Below are 17,198 nucleotides of genomic sequence, written 5' to 3'. Positions count from 1 at the left end.
CTCCTGTAGCTTCAAATTATGGGCCACTCAAATCTTAAAAGCCCAACAACTTCCTGGTGCTGATCAGGTTGAAGCCATTCACTGATCGCGATGACAGCGTGTAACCGCTGCCTCTTCTTCTCTCTGACTCTGTTCCTGCTGCTGGTAAGTTAAGTCTGCCTCCGTCCATCCAGTGATTTACCTGTTTTGGTGCCCGAAGTTAATTTACCGCTTTATTTCTCCCTAATTTATTTATCCAAATGTCTATCTAATATCATTTAAGGATGTGCGATGTGACTGACATCGGTAACTTTCGTTCTAAGGGTCAATTGATCTCTTGACTGAGAGTTTTTCACATATTTTGATGGTTATGGTATATCAGATCGTGTATACATAAATTGTGAATTGATATCAGCCTAGAAATAAATGAATGACGAATAAATAGTCTCATGAACCGGTAAAATATAAGTTTGAAATCTGTGTTACTGTAAACAATCAAGGCATTCTTAAAGTACTCAAGTAATGCATCGTTAACCAATTTTACTGTTGACATTTTCGAGTTACAATGACAGGCAATAATCTTTCTTAATGTTCACTTCGTTGATGCTTCGGGTATTCCAAAACTCAGCACAATTTTCTTTTTTCGTGTAATAGTTTTCTTATAAGGGGTAGTATTATTTTCATAAGAAGGCAATTACACTGAATACAGTGAAAGTCCAAAAAGTCCTTTCGTCTTTATTTCAGATAGTTTTTGCTTTCATTCCCGTGGCTGGAAGTGATGTATTGCCAAGTGCCAGGTCTGGTCCTCCTGGAACAGGAAATGTCGGCTCTTTATCTCATCTCAAAAGGCTACGAGGCAACTCAAAGGACAAGGAAGGTAAGTCTCTCGCGGTCGAACATATAGTAGAGAGGGGCACATCAAACGCTTTAAGGCCTAGGTATATTTTGAGACCTCTCGAAGGCTATGTAGTACTTGTCTGTCAAGTGAATAATTCTGTCCATCCTAATTCTACTGGGTGGCCAGATTCATGGTATGTATCAAACAAGCCAAATTCTACTGGGTTCAGAATCTCTAGAAATAATTCTGCTTATTATAACTCGAGTGGAAGAAAAATTAGCAAGAATATATTAGCATTACATTCCAGGACTAATTCTAACCATCTTAATTCCACAGGATGGATAATGCCCAGGAAGGATTCTAGCAGTCTTAATGCCACAGGATGGATAATGCCCAGAAAGGATTCTAACAGTCTTAATGCCACAGGATGGATAATGCCTAGAAAGGATTCTAGCAGTCTTAATGCCACAGGATGGATAATGCCCAGGAAGGATTCTAGAAGTCTTAATGCCACAGGATGGATAATACCCAGGAAGGACTCTAACAGTCTTAATGCCACAGGATGGATAATGCCCAGGAAGGACTCTAACAGTCTTAATGCCACAGGATGGATAATGCCCAGGAAGGATTCTAACAGTCTTAATGCCACAGGATGGATAATGCCCAGGAAGAACTCTAACAGTCTTAATGCCACAGGATGGATAATGCCTAGGAAGGATTCCTAGCAGTCCTTAATGCCAACAGATGGATAATGCCCAGGAAGGGACTCTAGCAGTCTTAATCTTAATGCCAACAGGATGGATAATGCCCCAGGATGGACTCTAAACAGTCTTAATGCCAACCAGGATGGATTATGCCCAGGAAGGATTCTAGCAGTCTTATAATGCCACAGGATGGATTAATGCCCAGGAAGGATTTCTACAGGTCTTAAATGCCCAGGATGGATAATGCCAGAAAGGATTTCTAGCAGTCTTAATGCCACAGGATGGATTATGCCTAGGAAGGATTCTAGCAGTCTTAATGCCACAGGATGGATTATGCCCAGGAAGGATTCTAGCAGTCTTAATGCCACAGGATGGATAATGCCCAGGAAGGATTCTAGCAGTCCTAATGCCACAGGATGGATAATGCCCAGGAAGGATTCTAGCATTCCTTAATGCCCAACAGGATGGATAATGCCCAGGAAGGATTATTCTAGCAGTCTTAATGCACAGGGATGGACTAATGCCTAGGAAGGATTCTAGGCAGTCTTAATGCCCCACAGGAAATGGATAATGCCCAGGAAGGATTCTAGCAGTCTTAAATGCCACAGGATGGCCATAATGCCAGGAAGGGATTCTAGCAGTCTTAATGCCACAGGATGGATTATGCCCAGGAAGGATTCTAGCAGTCTTAATGCCACAGGATGGATAATGCCCAGGAAGGATTCTAGCATTCTTAATGCCACAGGATGGATTATGCCCAGGAAGGACTCTAGCAGTCTTAATGCCACAGGATGGATAATGCCCATGAAGGATTCTAGCAGTCTTAATGCCACAGGATGGATTATGCCCAGGAAAGGATTCTAGGCAGTCTTAATGCCACCCAGGATGGATAATGGCCCAAGGAAGGATTCTAGCAGTCTTTAATGCCACAGGATGGGATAATGCCCAGGAAGGTTCTAGCAGTTCTTAATTGCCACCAGGATGGATTAATGCCCAGGAAGGATTAATAGGAAGGTTCTTGCAGTCCTTAATGCCACAGGATGGATAATGCCCAGAAAAGGATTCTAGCAGTCTTAATGCACAGGATGGATTAATGCAGAAAGGTTATTCTAGGCAGTTTAATGCCACAGGATGGAATGCCAGGAAGGATTCTAGCAGTCGTTAATGCACAGGAGGATAATGCCCAGGAAGGATTCTCGAGTCTTAATGCACAGGATTGATAATGCCCAGCAAAGGAATCCTAGCAGTCTTAATGCCACACAGGATGGATATATTCCCAGGAGGTTCTAGCATCTTAATGCCACAGGATGGATAATGCCCAGAAAGGATTCTAGCAGTCTTAATGCCACAGGATGGATAATGCCCAGAAAGGATTCTAGCAGTCTTAATGCCACAGGATGGATAATTGCCACAGAAAGGAATTCTAGCAGTCCTTAATGGACAAAGGAATGGAATAATGCCCAGAAAGGGATTCTAGCAGTCTTAATGCCACAGGATGGATAATGCCCAGGAAGGATTCCACTCTGGCAAATAGAGGGAGTAGGCTTATTAGAAAATACACCAATAATGAGCGATCACCCACTACTCCCAATGAAAATCCAAAAAGTAAGTCTCTCTCTCTCTCTCTCTCTCTCTCTCTCTCTCTCTCTCTCTCTCTCCGGATATGAATGAAGATAAATCCATATACCAAAGACCGAGCATAAGTTGATATTTATCACATTTTACCCATATTAAGTCACCCTGTCTCAGGCGGTTCACATTTCAGATGTTAATTCACTGTGAATTTCTTAATAGGATAGCTCTGTTTTTATTAGGTTAGGGGGTTCCATATGTGTCCATTTCCTTGTCTTCAGTGGTATTAGTTATGAATGCTGTAATGCACAGCATTCTTAATCCTTTTAATGTACAGCAATGTACAGCTTTTTCATTCCCTTAAATGTACATGTGAATCCAGAGCCATCTAGTGTGTGATTTGTTCTCTATAGTATTGTTTCATTAGTAGTTTTACCTTGTCAAAGACGTTGTTTATCCATGGAATCACAGCTGTTGGAGTTAGTCACCCTAAGGATTCCTTACCTACAACATACCATTTCCACATATATTATTTTTTATTGTAAGTTCATTTTGACTTTTGTATACTGTGTCCATCATGTTATTGGCATGGTTCGTTTTGTTAAGTTGGACTTTTCGTTTCTATAATTCTGGTTTAATTTGGATATTTGCGAGTTGTGGTAATTAAATATTATTCGTGTGTGTTTTATACTGTCCTTTTATATCTTATTGGATATTGGAACAGGCTATGCATATGCTTCCCACGTCAAAATATGCAAAAGCGTTCCTCTACCACCTCTGTTCTCTTCATCAGTTTGCCATTTGCGTGCCAGTGACTCTTTACAAATTATATATCCCTAACCTTCTTCTTCTCTTTGGAAGCTTGCCCCAGATCTCGACTTTCTTGTCGAGTTATGCAGATGTCAAATCTTTATTGCAGTTCCCCCTTACCGTGACAAGAATCTACTCTTGGGAAGAAAATGCTGTCAAGGGGGTTTGAGACTATGATATCTCTATTCTGGTTGACTGTATACTAGATGCGTCATGGCTCTTTAATTTCCTTTTGCTTGGGATGCACAGTCACTAGTTTGCCTTAAGGTCTTTGTTATTAGGGTTGTTTTATAAGGATCAGAGGATCTTGCGAACGTCTAATTCACTGTTGCTGGGGTGAGGGTTCTTCACGTGATTGGATCCTTGCTTCTGTGTGGTGTTACTTTGTAGAAGTAAGACAGTGCTTAGATTTTTATTTATAAATGATATGGCGAGATTATACCTTCCCTGTTTCTTCTTATGTTGTCATAGTTCTGCTCTCGTCAGATATATAAGCAAATAAGTACATTTATAGGTATGGGTTTTTCTATAGGTGTATTTAATGATGGAATGGTAATACTGAGTATTTTCTATCTTAACTCATATATCTCAGAAGCATACACACTTCTGCTGATAATATTCTTAAGAACAGTTTTTTTAAATACCGGTCATATCAATGCTGTAACAAATAAGTCATAAGTAGATCCTTAATGCTTCGAGATAAAGTATCTTAAATCATTGTGCAAATCGGCTTCATTCCATTAGATTTGTATTCATTGCAATGCAAGAAACTGATAGATAAATATCTATGCTTCAGTTACGTCAAATCCTGGATTTTTATTTTTACCAGATGAAATTTTTTCCCAATTAATTTCCAGGTGTTGGGTGTGGAAGGCATCTTATGCAACCAGGGACATCCGTTCAGATTCAGACGAAAAATTATCCAGAATCTTACCCTCGTTGGTACAGAGGTTGCTACTGGATATTCAAGGTGAGCGAATCGAACATTTCACTCTTCTGTCATGCTTGATGTATTAGATTTACATCAGCCGTGTATCTGATGTCTAGGCCAGTCCCTTACGACACTCTTGATTGGCTGTTGATAAGCCAATCACTGGGATGGAAACTCTGTCTCTCGAGGGAGTTCACATAGGTAGGATGTAGGTTCCAACTCGCCTGAGGGATACGTCTTTCAAAAGTATCCCTCAGGAGAAGTGGAACATACATCCTGGCTGTGTGAACCCTCTCTCGAGACTGAGAGTTTCCAGCCCTGTGATTGGTTTATCAACAGCTAATCAGGAGCTTCGTAAGGGATCTGCCTAGACATCAGTTGCACGGCTGAAGTGAATCTAGGTATTGTGCAGCTCGATCAGGATAGAAGTTCTTATTTTACACAATCAGCCTCTGTGTCTTTCAATTAGCTACAGCAATTCTGGTTTCTCTGGTCTCTGCTGGCTGAGGTAAGGGTTGAATATTGTACTTTTCGTATCTACATCATATATGGCCCTCACAGTGTACTTAATTATTTGTTGTAGATATTCTTTGCATTAACTATTTCAAGAGCGCCTCAGTGGTGTGGTTGGTATGGTGTTTGCGTGCCACCTCTGTGGACGCGAGTTTGATTCTTGGGCATTCCATTGAGTGGTCAGAGATGTATATTTCTGGTGATAGCAGTTCACTCTCGACGTGGTTCGAAAGTCACGTAAAGCCGTTGGTCCCGTTGCTGAATAACCACTGGTTCCACGCAACGTAAAAACACCATATTACTTCAACTATTTCAAGCAAGCTGACATATGAACAATACAATGTTCAACTTTTACTGGCCAACTGAAAAGGAAAATTACATTCTTTATCATCCTGCATGAGATAGAAGCCCTTTATTCCAGAGCCCTCTATTTTTGGCCTTTTGATTTGAGGCTGGTCGTTGTCCCAGGTTGCAATTGAATCTGAGAACTATGGACACTTTTGAAAGTCCGTCACAAAAACCTCAATCAGCACAGTCATAGGAACTAAAGGTGTTGTAAATTACTAAAAGACATTGTAGACAAGCTGTAAGGATGATATTTATCGACTGAGAACCTGTGTCCTCTCCAAAATTGTCAAAGTCTGCAAGCCTGCAGATGTAAATACACCAAGAGTTAGTAAGCGGAACTCTTGCTGTGAATAAGAGTTTGTGATCACTGACTGAATAAATTCTAATTCTGCGAATGTTTGCATCCTTGCCTCAACAGTAGTGGCTTAAGTTTCCTATGAATGCTATCAGTGAAGACAGATTTCCTAGACGCTGTAACATATAGTCTTCGCGGTTTCCAGGCCACCACGGAAGACACCGAGTTCCAGCTGAGCTGCCATGACTTCCAGCTTCCCTCCTGCAAGAAGGGATCTCAACGGAGGAGGAGACGCTGCTATGCAACAAACTTCCTTGTGCTGCGCGACCGTTCGGGGAAAGTAATTGAAAGGTGAGGTTGCCATTGCAATTAGAAAGCGCTAAGGCCCTGCACATGTGTTCGAAGAAATTCACACTTTTAAAAGTTTCTTTAATAGCCAATGTAGTGTGATATGTGATGTCAGTGTTATCTTTATGCTGTCCGTATCACAAACAGATAGAGCTTTAATTCATTGAATGGTAACCTCTTTGATGATGATCACCACAAGTCTCCATCCTCTCCCACTCCAGGTACTGGGAAAGCAGTGGTCCAAAGGATGTGACAATTGAGGGAGGTGCTTTCGCTCTGACTCTGCGCCTGCGCGCCAGGTCTCCTGGATTCCAGTGCTCCGTCCGTGCTGTTCCGATAAGTAAGTTCACTTGAGAAGTCATGAGGCTAAATCCTTGATGGAAATTCTCGAGATTTATACTAGTGTTGCACTAGCCCGGTTTTTTACCATGCCCCTAGGTTAGGTTAGGTTAGGTTGTGTTGGGTTAGGTTAGGTTGGTTGAAAACAATGCCATTAGGATAACTTGAGTGTGGGAAACGTAATGAGACTATTTTCAAGAAGGTTCTATGCTTAGTTTTTAAGATATGGTGTCCCACTTTTTCAGGGGAGGTTCAGTACTTCATTACAGTTCAGAATAGAATATGCATCCCCGACTGTATTTGTGCGATGTTGAAATATTTCGTTACATAATGCAAAGGGAAGCTGATGTTTTTCATGTATTTATGTCATTTTAATCTTTTATTTCTTTTCCAGAGCAAGAAATTAATACGACAGGCTTATCAACGTGTGGTTCGTATTAACTTCATAGTGTAACAAAGAATATTCATAAAAAGTAGTCCTAATATATAGAATATTGAACATGTACTACCCAATATCTTGGTATTTGATATGCTCATGAGAGACATTGCATTATTGTTGTCTTCATATCTTGATAAATGTGTTTCTTAAGTTCTCAATAATTGCTTCAGAGCTTTGCAAAAATGTAAACACGTTGGGTGGCCGCTTCCAATTTGTTGAATAATCAAGGGTCGTTGCCTGTTTGACTGACTGAACGTCAACATAATATGTCCTCAGAATTTGCTTGTGGGTCAGGACCTCCTCCACATGGACGCATCGTGGGAGGGCTAGTCTCCGCACCTGGTCGCTGGCCTTGGGTAGGAGGACTCGTGCCCACGGGAGCCAGCAAAGTCTTCTGTGGTGCATCGCTCATACATCCCAGCTGGGCTGTCACGGCTGCGCATTGCGCTGCTCTGTGAGTTTTTAAAGGAAATTTCCCCCTCTCTGATCGAGTCATGTTTTCGTGGAACAAGTTGAAAGGATTAGAACATTCATAGGCCTTTATGGTCCTTTGTTAGATATCGCCTTATGTGGTAGATAATCGAGTTATATTTGAAAAGCTGTGGTAGTGTATCTTAGAATATCTAAAGTAATCTCTGAAAATAAAAGGGCAAATGCTTTTTTGTTCCTAAATGCTTTTCTTCAAGTTAAGTTTTGGTTTATAATGTGGTAACTCGCAAAGCTAACATGAAGAAGTGTATAGGAAGAATTCCCAAATTCCTGTGAGGCTTTTTAGTGGAAAATAATGTCCTTAGTCTCGCCTACCAACATTTCGGGTCTTCATAATTTGAAACTTTCCTTGAGCAGGTGAAAAATCCTGTTCTTTCATTTGTTTTGGCTCTAGTTATTTCTTGTTAATGACTGAAGGTTTATTTTGGCTATCACATCACCTGTCTGTAATGACTATCATATCGACTGAGTGAAATAATCAAGGAATCGTGTAATTCATGAACCACCAACAACCCTTTTTCTAGATCCTCTTTCTCCGTGCCACAAGGACTTTACAATCTCTTGTCTATGGGGGTCAACTAGCCACTGGTCCGTTGAGCTGAAAGAGAGTATTCCCCCTGGTGTTGAGATTGCCAGCTTGGTGACCATTTCCACTGCTTTGAGGCTAATCTTTGCCAGTCCTTCCTTGCATAGATTCCCTATGAAGCCTGCAACGTTTCTCCCTTCAAGAGTCTCGGTGATCATTTGTTTCGGACCTAGGTCCCACCTCCTTCCCTTCACATTTTCCTCAGGGTTGGACTAGGTTAAGGTATTCATTTGCATGTACCACCAGTGTTTGGCTAAATAGGGCGGAAGAATTGGATGGGTTGAAACACTTACAGTGCCACTGAACTTCACTGACCAATGGGGCCAGGGTGCAGATATATTAATACATTTCTGAAAGAGCTAATCTAGATAGCATACAAAGGACATAGAATAGTCAGGAGAATATGGATCAATAGATTCGGAGGGCAGGATCAAGTGGTAATTCATGAATAGTGTAAACTGTTGACTGGTAAGGTCACCAAAAAGTGTAACAGTGAGCGGAAACTTAGAAAACAGGGCAGAATCAAGTATACAGAAAGCAAATTTACTGACAATGCTTTCTGTATACTTATGTTCATTAAACTCAGAATTGAAATTACGTATTTTATTTCCAGCATAGTGTCTGAGGAAGCTGATGTCGAGATCATCCTCGGTGCATTCGACTTGGAAAGGCCAACAACTTTCCAGCAGAGACGGAGGGTGAGTGAAAAAAAATGATGATGCCGTGACAAAAAAAAAAAAAAAAAACTTCAAAGTAGCCGTAAAAACGAGGAAGCATTTTGAAAACACTTGTGTATAGGGGGTCTTAATGACACTTATAACAACCAAAAGTAAAGGCAACTTTCGGTAGCCAAAATTTTTATAAAAACATTGGAACTTTCAGTCTTGCCGTAATCTCATTAACCAGAGAAACTATTAGGAAATTATTATGATTTTATGCATGAAAGGCCCAATGATTTTCATTGGTGACCTGCATGGTCTTTATACTCTCTTATGATTTGTCGATTATTGATGACAGAAGAAAGGCAGAGCTGGATATGCAAAAATGGACGGGGGAGAATGAAAGGTTTAGAATGTTAGTGGTTGTGAAGGATGGAAAAACGAAGAGTTGACCGAATTTCAGGTGAAATAATATAGTACTGTAGTAGATTCACATCAACCATGCATTTGATGTCTAGGCCAGTCCCTTACGACGCTCCTGATTGGCTGTTGATGAGCCAGTCACGGGTCTGGAAAATCTTTCTCTCGAGAGTTCACATAGGCAGGATGTATGTTCCACCTCTCCCGAGGGATAGTTTTGAACGACATATCTTTCAGGAGAGGTGGAACATAGATCCCACCCATGTGAACTCTCGAGGGAGACCAAGAGTTTACAGCCCTGTGATTGGCATATCAACAGCCAATCAGGAGCGTCGTAAGGGACTGGCCTCGACATCAGATGCACGGTTGATGTGAATCTACTATAGTGCATTGGTGATGGTGTGGCCGAGTTGAAGGAATAATCATTTTTATATAGTGTAAAGGGGAGATGACATTACTTAGTAGATTGGGAAAAGTGTCTTTGAGGGTTTTGACTGAGAGTAAGGGAGAGAGAGAGAAGAATTGATAAAGAGATGACGTTCAAGTTTAGACTAGCAAGAGGACGAGTCGACCAAGAGTTTGTTATGCAACAGGTATGCGAAAAGTTTGAATTGAAAGGAAAATAGTTGTGTGTGGCATTCGTGTCCTAGACAGTACTTATGATGGTGAATGGAGGTATTTATATGCAGATTGCTGCCCTGCACATCCACGAGGACTTTGACAACCTGACCCTGAACAACGATATCGCTCTACTGCGTTTGGCCTATCCTGTGACTGTCGATGGCAAGTAAGAACCGCTGCTGTTTGTGTTGTTATTCAGAAAGCGTCAAGGAATCCGGAACAATGTCAATTATTCTTGGATTACCTAGAGTTGCTTTTTTATTCTTCTGTTTACCTGATTATTTTCCTTACTTTCTCTACCTACAGCTTTCTTCGGTTGATTTACTGTGTTTTGATTCTCTCGAAATTTTGTACTGTCTTGGGATACTTTTTTCAGAGCTGACGATGGAACACCCTTTTTCAGTTAACATTATTATTATATTATATTGTATTATCCTGTGACCATCGATGACAAGTAAGAACTTCTACTCGTGTTTTTATTCAGAAAGAGAGAAGGGATCAACTAAGGCCCCGTCCACACGGCCGAGCTTTGCTCGACGAACTTAGTTCGATGTGACGTCAGAAGCGGAGAAACTGCGGTAAAGTTCGTCGACCAAAGGTCGACCGCGTGGACGGGGCCTAAGAATTTCTTTATATTCATGTTTTATTTATCCGGTCGTTTTCCTTTATCTCCAGTTTTCTTTTCCCTTTGTTGCTAAAGGAACTTGATTTTTCTGTGTTTTATTTAAGCTCGAAACTTTGGCAGCTGGTAAACTGTAATGGCTAGAGTGTCCTGGCACCCTACTCGCATCTCATAATTTCTCCGATCATTCCAGGGTGGGTCCCATCTGCCTCCCATCGCTGAACGCAGTGCCTGAAGGCCACAGTGTCACTGTGGCAGGCTGGGGACTTCTCCAGGAAGGTAAGGCTATACTGTTTCGCTTTCATAAACGCTTCAGCTGGTCTACTGGTATAGTGGTTAGTGTCATGGCATGCTTAGATGAAGAATCACTGGCTCTGTATCACAGTTACTGCTGCTGTGTGGGGTCTTTAGGGGTTGGAAGCTTGAATTTCAAACCAATGCCCCCTTTAGTGTGCTTGTTCCATGTGAATAGGTTTCATCTATTGAAATAATAGATACTATTAATTTTTATTTGGTGATAATTTTTGAGTTTCTCATTTAAACCAATTTAATAAAAGTAATTATTATGAGAGCGATTTAACGTTTATTAGTGACTGCTTCGTTCATGAGAATAGGTTTTAAAATGCGCACGATTGCTCTGCTATAAAGATGAATGACACAAATATAATTATGAATCTTGAATATGATACGGAACCCCCGTAGAGGGTTAGTGCCGTCAGTGTACCTCATGCGGTGCACTGCAGGCATAACTTAAGGTTCTTATCAGCATGCCTTCGACCCCTATAGCTGCAACCACTGTCATTCCTATTACTGTACCTAAGTTAATATTCTCTTTCTTTCATGACTCATTTTATAGAGCAAGTGCTTTGAGGTTTTCCTCCTGCTACGCCTTTCATACCTTTATATTGTCAACGTTTAAGAGCTAAATTTATCTCATAGATCCCAGCGGTTGGCCTTTGGCCTAAATTCTATATCTTATCTATATACAGCCAGCATGTATGCAAATACTTACGTCTTCATAAATGCAGGTTTTGTACAAAGACCCTACAGATTACAACGAAACATTACACTTTGTCCTGTACAAGTTCTTTCGTAGCTAAAGAAATGCTCACGTCAGTTCTAGATGGACGACCGTCGTCTGTCCTCTACGAGGCCGAAATAGAGACAGCTCCGTACGGCACGTGCAAGCTAATCTACGGCGAAAAGCTGTCCTCTTCCATGCTCTGTGCCGGTGGAGGGCTCGTGGATACCTGCAAGGTGAGCGAGACTAGGTTTGGATGAATATTGAGGTAGTACTATGGTCTTTGGCTCTAAAAGCTCTATAACTCTATACTTTTTTTTCTTTTTACCACAATTATCAAACTCCTTTTCTCAGTTCTTCTTCTTCTTCCTCTTCTTCTTCTTCTTCTTCTTCTTCTTATTATTATTGCAATGTGTGAATGAAGATTATGAAGAACGATTACGTTCTTTTAGGATAAGACCTTTATCCTAAAAGAACGAGACTCATTATTATTATTAGTTCCTGAAGTATTTGTGGTATAATTTTTCTTCTCCATTCTCTCTGAGGCATAGGTACAGAAATTCTGTACCAGTCACAGAGGAATAATTTCATGAAGTAATTGAAGATTGCCAAAACTATTTTAATTAGCAATATTTTCGTTGTGAGGCCAAGTGAAACAAATCTGACACTTGAAAACAGAGCTCTGCTCGAGCACCGCAATGGGAGGTTTTCTTTTTTAGTAAGTTGAAAATAAAAACTCATTCTCGTTATTTTCAGGGTGACAGCGGAGGAGGCTTGATGTGGCTGGGACCCAATGGAAAATGGGAGATTTTGGGAGTGGTATCATGGGGACATGGATGTGGTCGACCCGGATTCCCAGGTGTCTACGCATCCGTTAAAAGTAAGTCGGTGTATATCAGTGGTCGATCTATTATTATTATTATTATTATTATTATTATTATTATTATTATTATTCAGAAGATGAACCCTATTCATATGGAACAAGCCTACCAAAGGGGCCACTAACTTGAAATTCAAGCTTCCAAAGAATATGTTGCCCATTAAGAAGTAAGAGAAGGTAAAGGGTAATACAGAAAGAAGCGATCTCACTTATTTAGAAAAAAATAAATTAACAAAAAGTAGAAAAAAGTATTAAAACGTTTCTAATAAAATAAGATAATGTTTCTTTTTTTTCTTTGGCTCCTAGAATTCGTGCCCTGGATAAAATCCTTCATCGACAAATCGGACTGTGATTTTTCTACTGAGGCTAATTCTACAACACCATCCACAACATCAACAACAACCGTGTCGACAACATCAGCCACAATATCTCTCAGCCAGCTGCAGAAGAAATGTCGTAAGTAAAGCAGACGTAATTTTGTAGTAAAATGAAATCTTTTAGAGGAATGATAGGTTATCAACAGAAAATCTTTAAATTAAATCTCGTCTGGGGGCAGTGAATTCAGAATCGTCACGCTATAGGAGCTTAGATTTGAGCAAATAATTTCAGTTGTAGGTACCAATACCGAGAACCCAGAACGCACTATGGAAGAGATAAGTCCAGTAAAGCTTTTAATTTTAGATTCTGAGACTGTTGTCTTAAATAATTGTTAAAAACATAATATGTGCCTGGCACTGAAGCGACGACGATGGCCGAATCGCTGACGGAGGCTCTACCTTCCAGATATATATTGGCTTTATTGGTTTTACCTGGATCTGAGCCATGTATGCTCCAGCAACTATATATCTGACATATTTCTTATTAGTGTATACTTCTCCTTGAAATGGCAGCTATTGGCCCGGTCTTACTTTTGCACTGTGATGACAAATAACAGCAAGAAAGCGACAAAAAAATCTCCAAAAACTACCCTGTCTAAAAGTATGAACCAGAATATCATTCATTGTGAAAGCAGGAAAATTATTTCCCTGAACAACACTGTACTTTCCCTGAAAAGCATATGTCCTATGGCACTTACAGAACATGAGGAAACTAGGTTACAGAACACTACCCTTCAAAACACCAGTGGTACTAAATCTACCAAGAATAGGTTTTGAGCATGGGTAGGATATCTCTCGAAGTTCACCATTGTAACCTGAAGTTCCTTTGAGTGTTATGAAGTTATTTTGCAAAGACATGCGGCCCTCAAAGGCTTTCATTGCGGCCCTTTCTCCTAAAAATAAATAAGCAATAGTGCGGCATCTCTCTCTCTCTCTCTTGTGTTTTCATCAACTACCCTTCCTCAATAACCGATGGTACGAGGGGTCATCGTTATCCGTAACCCCTTTTAAGACCATTGTAAACACCGAACCGATCATTATTTTTAAGGTTGGATGTTTACAGTTTTTACTCTCTGATATGCTATGCAGTACAGCCGTACAGGAATTATTATAGTTCTCAGTTTATCTCAGACAAATGTGGTGAAATCAGTTGCTTCATTTGTTGTGGTTGATTTGTGATTCCCGGTATTCTATATATTTTGCTCAGCAGAAGAGATCTTATTGTACTAATAATGGCTTCTACGAGTAAAAAACGCAAGATTTCAGAGGAAAACTGGAGTTTTCAAGAGAAATGGACTGAGCAGTATTTATGCATGCAGTCAGGGTGGAAAGCATTGTGCCTTGTGTGCCATGAATCCATTTCTGTTTTAAAAGAATATAACATCAAAAGACACTACATCACAAAGCACAAAGAATATGAAAATACGACAGGTGAAGCACTCAAAGAAAAAAATATCATTCTTGCAGAAATCTCTTAAAGGTCAACAGTCAATGTTTACAAAGAAACTTAAGGAATACGATGCATCTTTCAAAACAAGTTTTTGATTAATCAAATCCTTGCAAAAAGACTCAAGCCCTATTCTGATGGTGAGGTAGTTAAAGAATGTTTGTGTGTAGCCTCAGACAATTTGTTTCCTGACAAAAAGAAACTAGTTGAAAACACAAGCCTTTCAAGATATACTGTTGCTAGGAGAATAGACAGTCATTCAGGGAATATTGAGAGTACAATTGCCAAGCGAGTTAGTGCTTTTTTCTTCATACTCTGTTGCTCTGGATGAGAGTTGTGACACCGCAGACACTCCACAACTGGCTGTGTATATTAGGGGAGTTGACAATGACTATAATATTACAGAGGAAATGGCTTCACTACAAAGCATGAAGGGGACCACAACGGACAATTTTCAATTTATTTTTGATTAATTGGAAGTTTGGACTGGACAACACTAATTTAGTTTCCATTACAACAGCATGTATCAGTAACAGTGTATCCAAAACTCTCTGCTCATGCAAGGAAAATGATGGCAGTGTTTGGTAGCACATATGTTTGTGACCAGCTCTTTTCTAAAATGAATGTGGTTAAAAACAAGTATAGGTCTGTACTTACTGATGAACATTTGGAATGTACCTTGTGTGTAGCCACATCATCCATACAGCCTGATATTGATGAGTTGGTGTCCCAAATGCAACATCAACCATCTCACTAGGGTAGCCTTTCATTTGCTCATTAATGGTTAGGAAAATGTCTGTGTTTGATAATTCTTATGTTAATTATCCCAGTTAAACCAATTAATAAGTAATTAGTTATGTTTGTACATTCTAATATAAGGTAGGTAGCCTTTCATTTGCTCATTTCTAGTAAGGAAAATACTTTTGTTTCAGACAATTCTTATTTTTGTGATCCCAATTTAAATAAAATCAGTAACACTAATTATCTATCTTTATTAGTACAATCTCACGTAATGTCTTCGATCGTAGTAAATAACATGCAATAAATAGTAAGGTTATATGGCCCTCGATACCGACAGAGTCGTGACTAGTGGCCCTTTGTGAAAAAAGGTTGCAACTTGCACACCCCTTTATTAGATAGTTCATATCCTCTTTCGTTTCAACCCTTGCAGGGTGCGGGAGGATTTACCAGCGCATCGTGGGCGGAGTGGAAGCTGGCGTTCACGAGTTCCCTTGGCAAGCTGGGCTGGTGCGCGTGGGCGGAGTGAATCCTTTCTGCGGCGCCTCTATCATCGGGCGGCGCCATGTCCTCACAGCTGCTCATTGCACGAAAGCGTAAGGAATGTCTGTATTTTTTAAGAACTACTCTTTCAGTAGGAGTTTCCATCTGTATTTACTTCCCATTTGCATGGTTGTCGAGAAACAGATAGTCTGTGGAGTAATCGTTATCTTTATTAGACCAAGTGCTATGTGGAGTAACCGTTATCTTTATTAGAACAAGTGCTATCAGGAGTAACCGTTATCTTTATTAGACCAAGTGCTATCAGGAGTAACCGTCATTTTTATTAGACCAAGTGCTATCAGGAGTAACCGTCATTTTTATTAGACCAAGTGCTATTCACTAGGTGATGTCTTACGAAAAATTTACCCTCATGTTTCCCAGCAGCTTGCATTGTAATTCGCGCTGTCAATATGTTTTGGATAAGGCTTCAGAAGGCTTGTTCTCTCTCTCTCTCTCTCTCTCTCTCTCTCTCTCTCTCTCTCTCTCTCTCTCTCTCTCTCTCTCAACCGAAACTTTTGCTGTTTTTTATTATACCTTAGGGCATTGGTTCTCAACTTTTTTTTATCACCACGCCCCCTCTAAGAGTTAGTCCTACTCCTTCCACCTTTGCATATGTGTCAAATATCTTCCCAGATTTAAAAGAAAATAAAAAGAACAGAAAGAAAGAGAAGGGGCTTCGAGAGATAGGGAAGGAGGTCAATAATTACAAAACATGGTAGGCCTAACGAGTGTCTAACTTGAGTAGTGGACTAGTAGTAGACCATAGGAAACTAACGTTATTATCCCCACTCTTGTTAAGAGAATAACGAATATAATTAGAGAATTTTACATTTTTTCCCTGAGGCTCAAGACTCTCCTGGATATAGCTCCACTTCCCCCACCCCACAAGGTTGAGAACCTCCGAACCACTGCTTTAAGGGAACTTAAGGCTTTGCCACTGCCTTTAGCCAAAGGCATAAGACTGAAGAGGAAGTAGTTAAGATAACACAGGTCAAGAGTTTTGAAGAAATTATTATTATTATTATTATTATTATTATTATTATTATTATATGTACATTTGCCATTGTGGAAGTTGTATCGTTTTTACTTCTGTTTATTTGCATATATAAATGTCGGACTTCAAGGGATTAATTTTATAGATTTTGTAATGTGCATTTACTAGATTTTTTTATTTTTTTATTTATTTTTTTTTCTTGCAATGCATGCTCGATTTTTATCCCATTTTTTTTAACAAGAATAACTTTGTTATAAAAATTCTGCCATTTCGTTGAAAATAAACCTGTAACGAACCACTTTCTTTCCATTTAAAAAAGCAGTTCTGTTGTTTCGTGTGTCGATCAATTTTTCATGAATCATAAAAGGTTAATTGCTACAAGTATAACAATGAGGAACTGATGATTTTTTGGTTGTTATTTCTACTCGGTGAAAAGTCCTTCACAACAACAGGACAAGCTCTGAAAACTAACCTTAATGAGAGAATTTTGTAGCTTTTCCGTAGTTTTAGGGCCTCTGAGTATTGTAGGTAAACATAATTTTACTCCTGTTAGCCAATTTTACGTATAATTTGCAAGTCTCGCTCAAGTTTTAGAAATTGGTCCTCATAGGTCTATTGTTTTATCTGTCCTACCTTATGCCCCATTATTTTCTAGAGATATAGAAAAGCTGTGTCTCGTATTTCG

At 39.8% G+C, this 17,198-nt stretch overlaps 1 protein-coding gene across 1 annotated transcript in view; it reads left to right on the top strand.

Annotated features, from left to right (window-relative positions):
* The first annotated feature begins 728 nt into the window (after nucleotides 1–728).
* LOC135207191 (transmembrane protease serine 9-like) overlaps nucleotides 729–17,198 on the top strand; it is a 32,144-nt gene continuing 15,674 nt past the window's right edge. The window contains exons 1-15 of the mRNA XM_064238761.1: nucleotides 729–856; nucleotides 1,154–1,498; nucleotides 2,986–3,126; nucleotides 4,761–4,873; nucleotides 6,196–6,341; nucleotides 6,560–6,678; nucleotides 7,072–7,107; nucleotides 7,393–7,570; nucleotides 8,805–8,889; nucleotides 9,960–10,057; nucleotides 10,707–10,792; nucleotides 11,631–11,770; nucleotides 12,291–12,414; nucleotides 12,721–12,870; nucleotides 15,410–15,572. Of these exons, the coding sequence (XP_064094831.1) occupies nucleotides 1,162–1,498; nucleotides 2,986–3,126; nucleotides 4,761–4,873; nucleotides 6,196–6,341; nucleotides 6,560–6,678; nucleotides 7,072–7,107; nucleotides 7,393–7,570; nucleotides 8,805–8,889; nucleotides 9,960–10,057; nucleotides 10,707–10,792; nucleotides 11,631–11,770; nucleotides 12,291–12,414; nucleotides 12,721–12,870; nucleotides 15,410–15,572 (1,916 nt within the window). The 5' untranslated portion in view covers nucleotides 729–856; nucleotides 1,154–1,161. The remainder of the gene's footprint in view (nucleotides 857–1,153; nucleotides 1,499–2,985; nucleotides 3,127–4,760; nucleotides 4,874–6,195; nucleotides 6,342–6,559; nucleotides 6,679–7,071; nucleotides 7,108–7,392; nucleotides 7,571–8,804; nucleotides 8,890–9,959; nucleotides 10,058–10,706; nucleotides 10,793–11,630; nucleotides 11,771–12,290; nucleotides 12,415–12,720; nucleotides 12,871–15,409; nucleotides 15,573–17,198) is intronic.

Source organism: Macrobrachium nipponense, chromosome 32 (assembly GCF_015104395.2).
Source record: "Macrobrachium nipponense isolate FS-2020 chromosome 32, ASM1510439v2, whole genome shotgun sequence".
Taxonomy (NCBI): domain Eukaryota; kingdom Metazoa; phylum Arthropoda; class Malacostraca; order Decapoda; family Palaemonidae; genus Macrobrachium; species Macrobrachium nipponense.
Note: the sequence above shows the minus strand (reverse complement) of the source record. Positions and strands in the feature narration are given on the sequence as shown.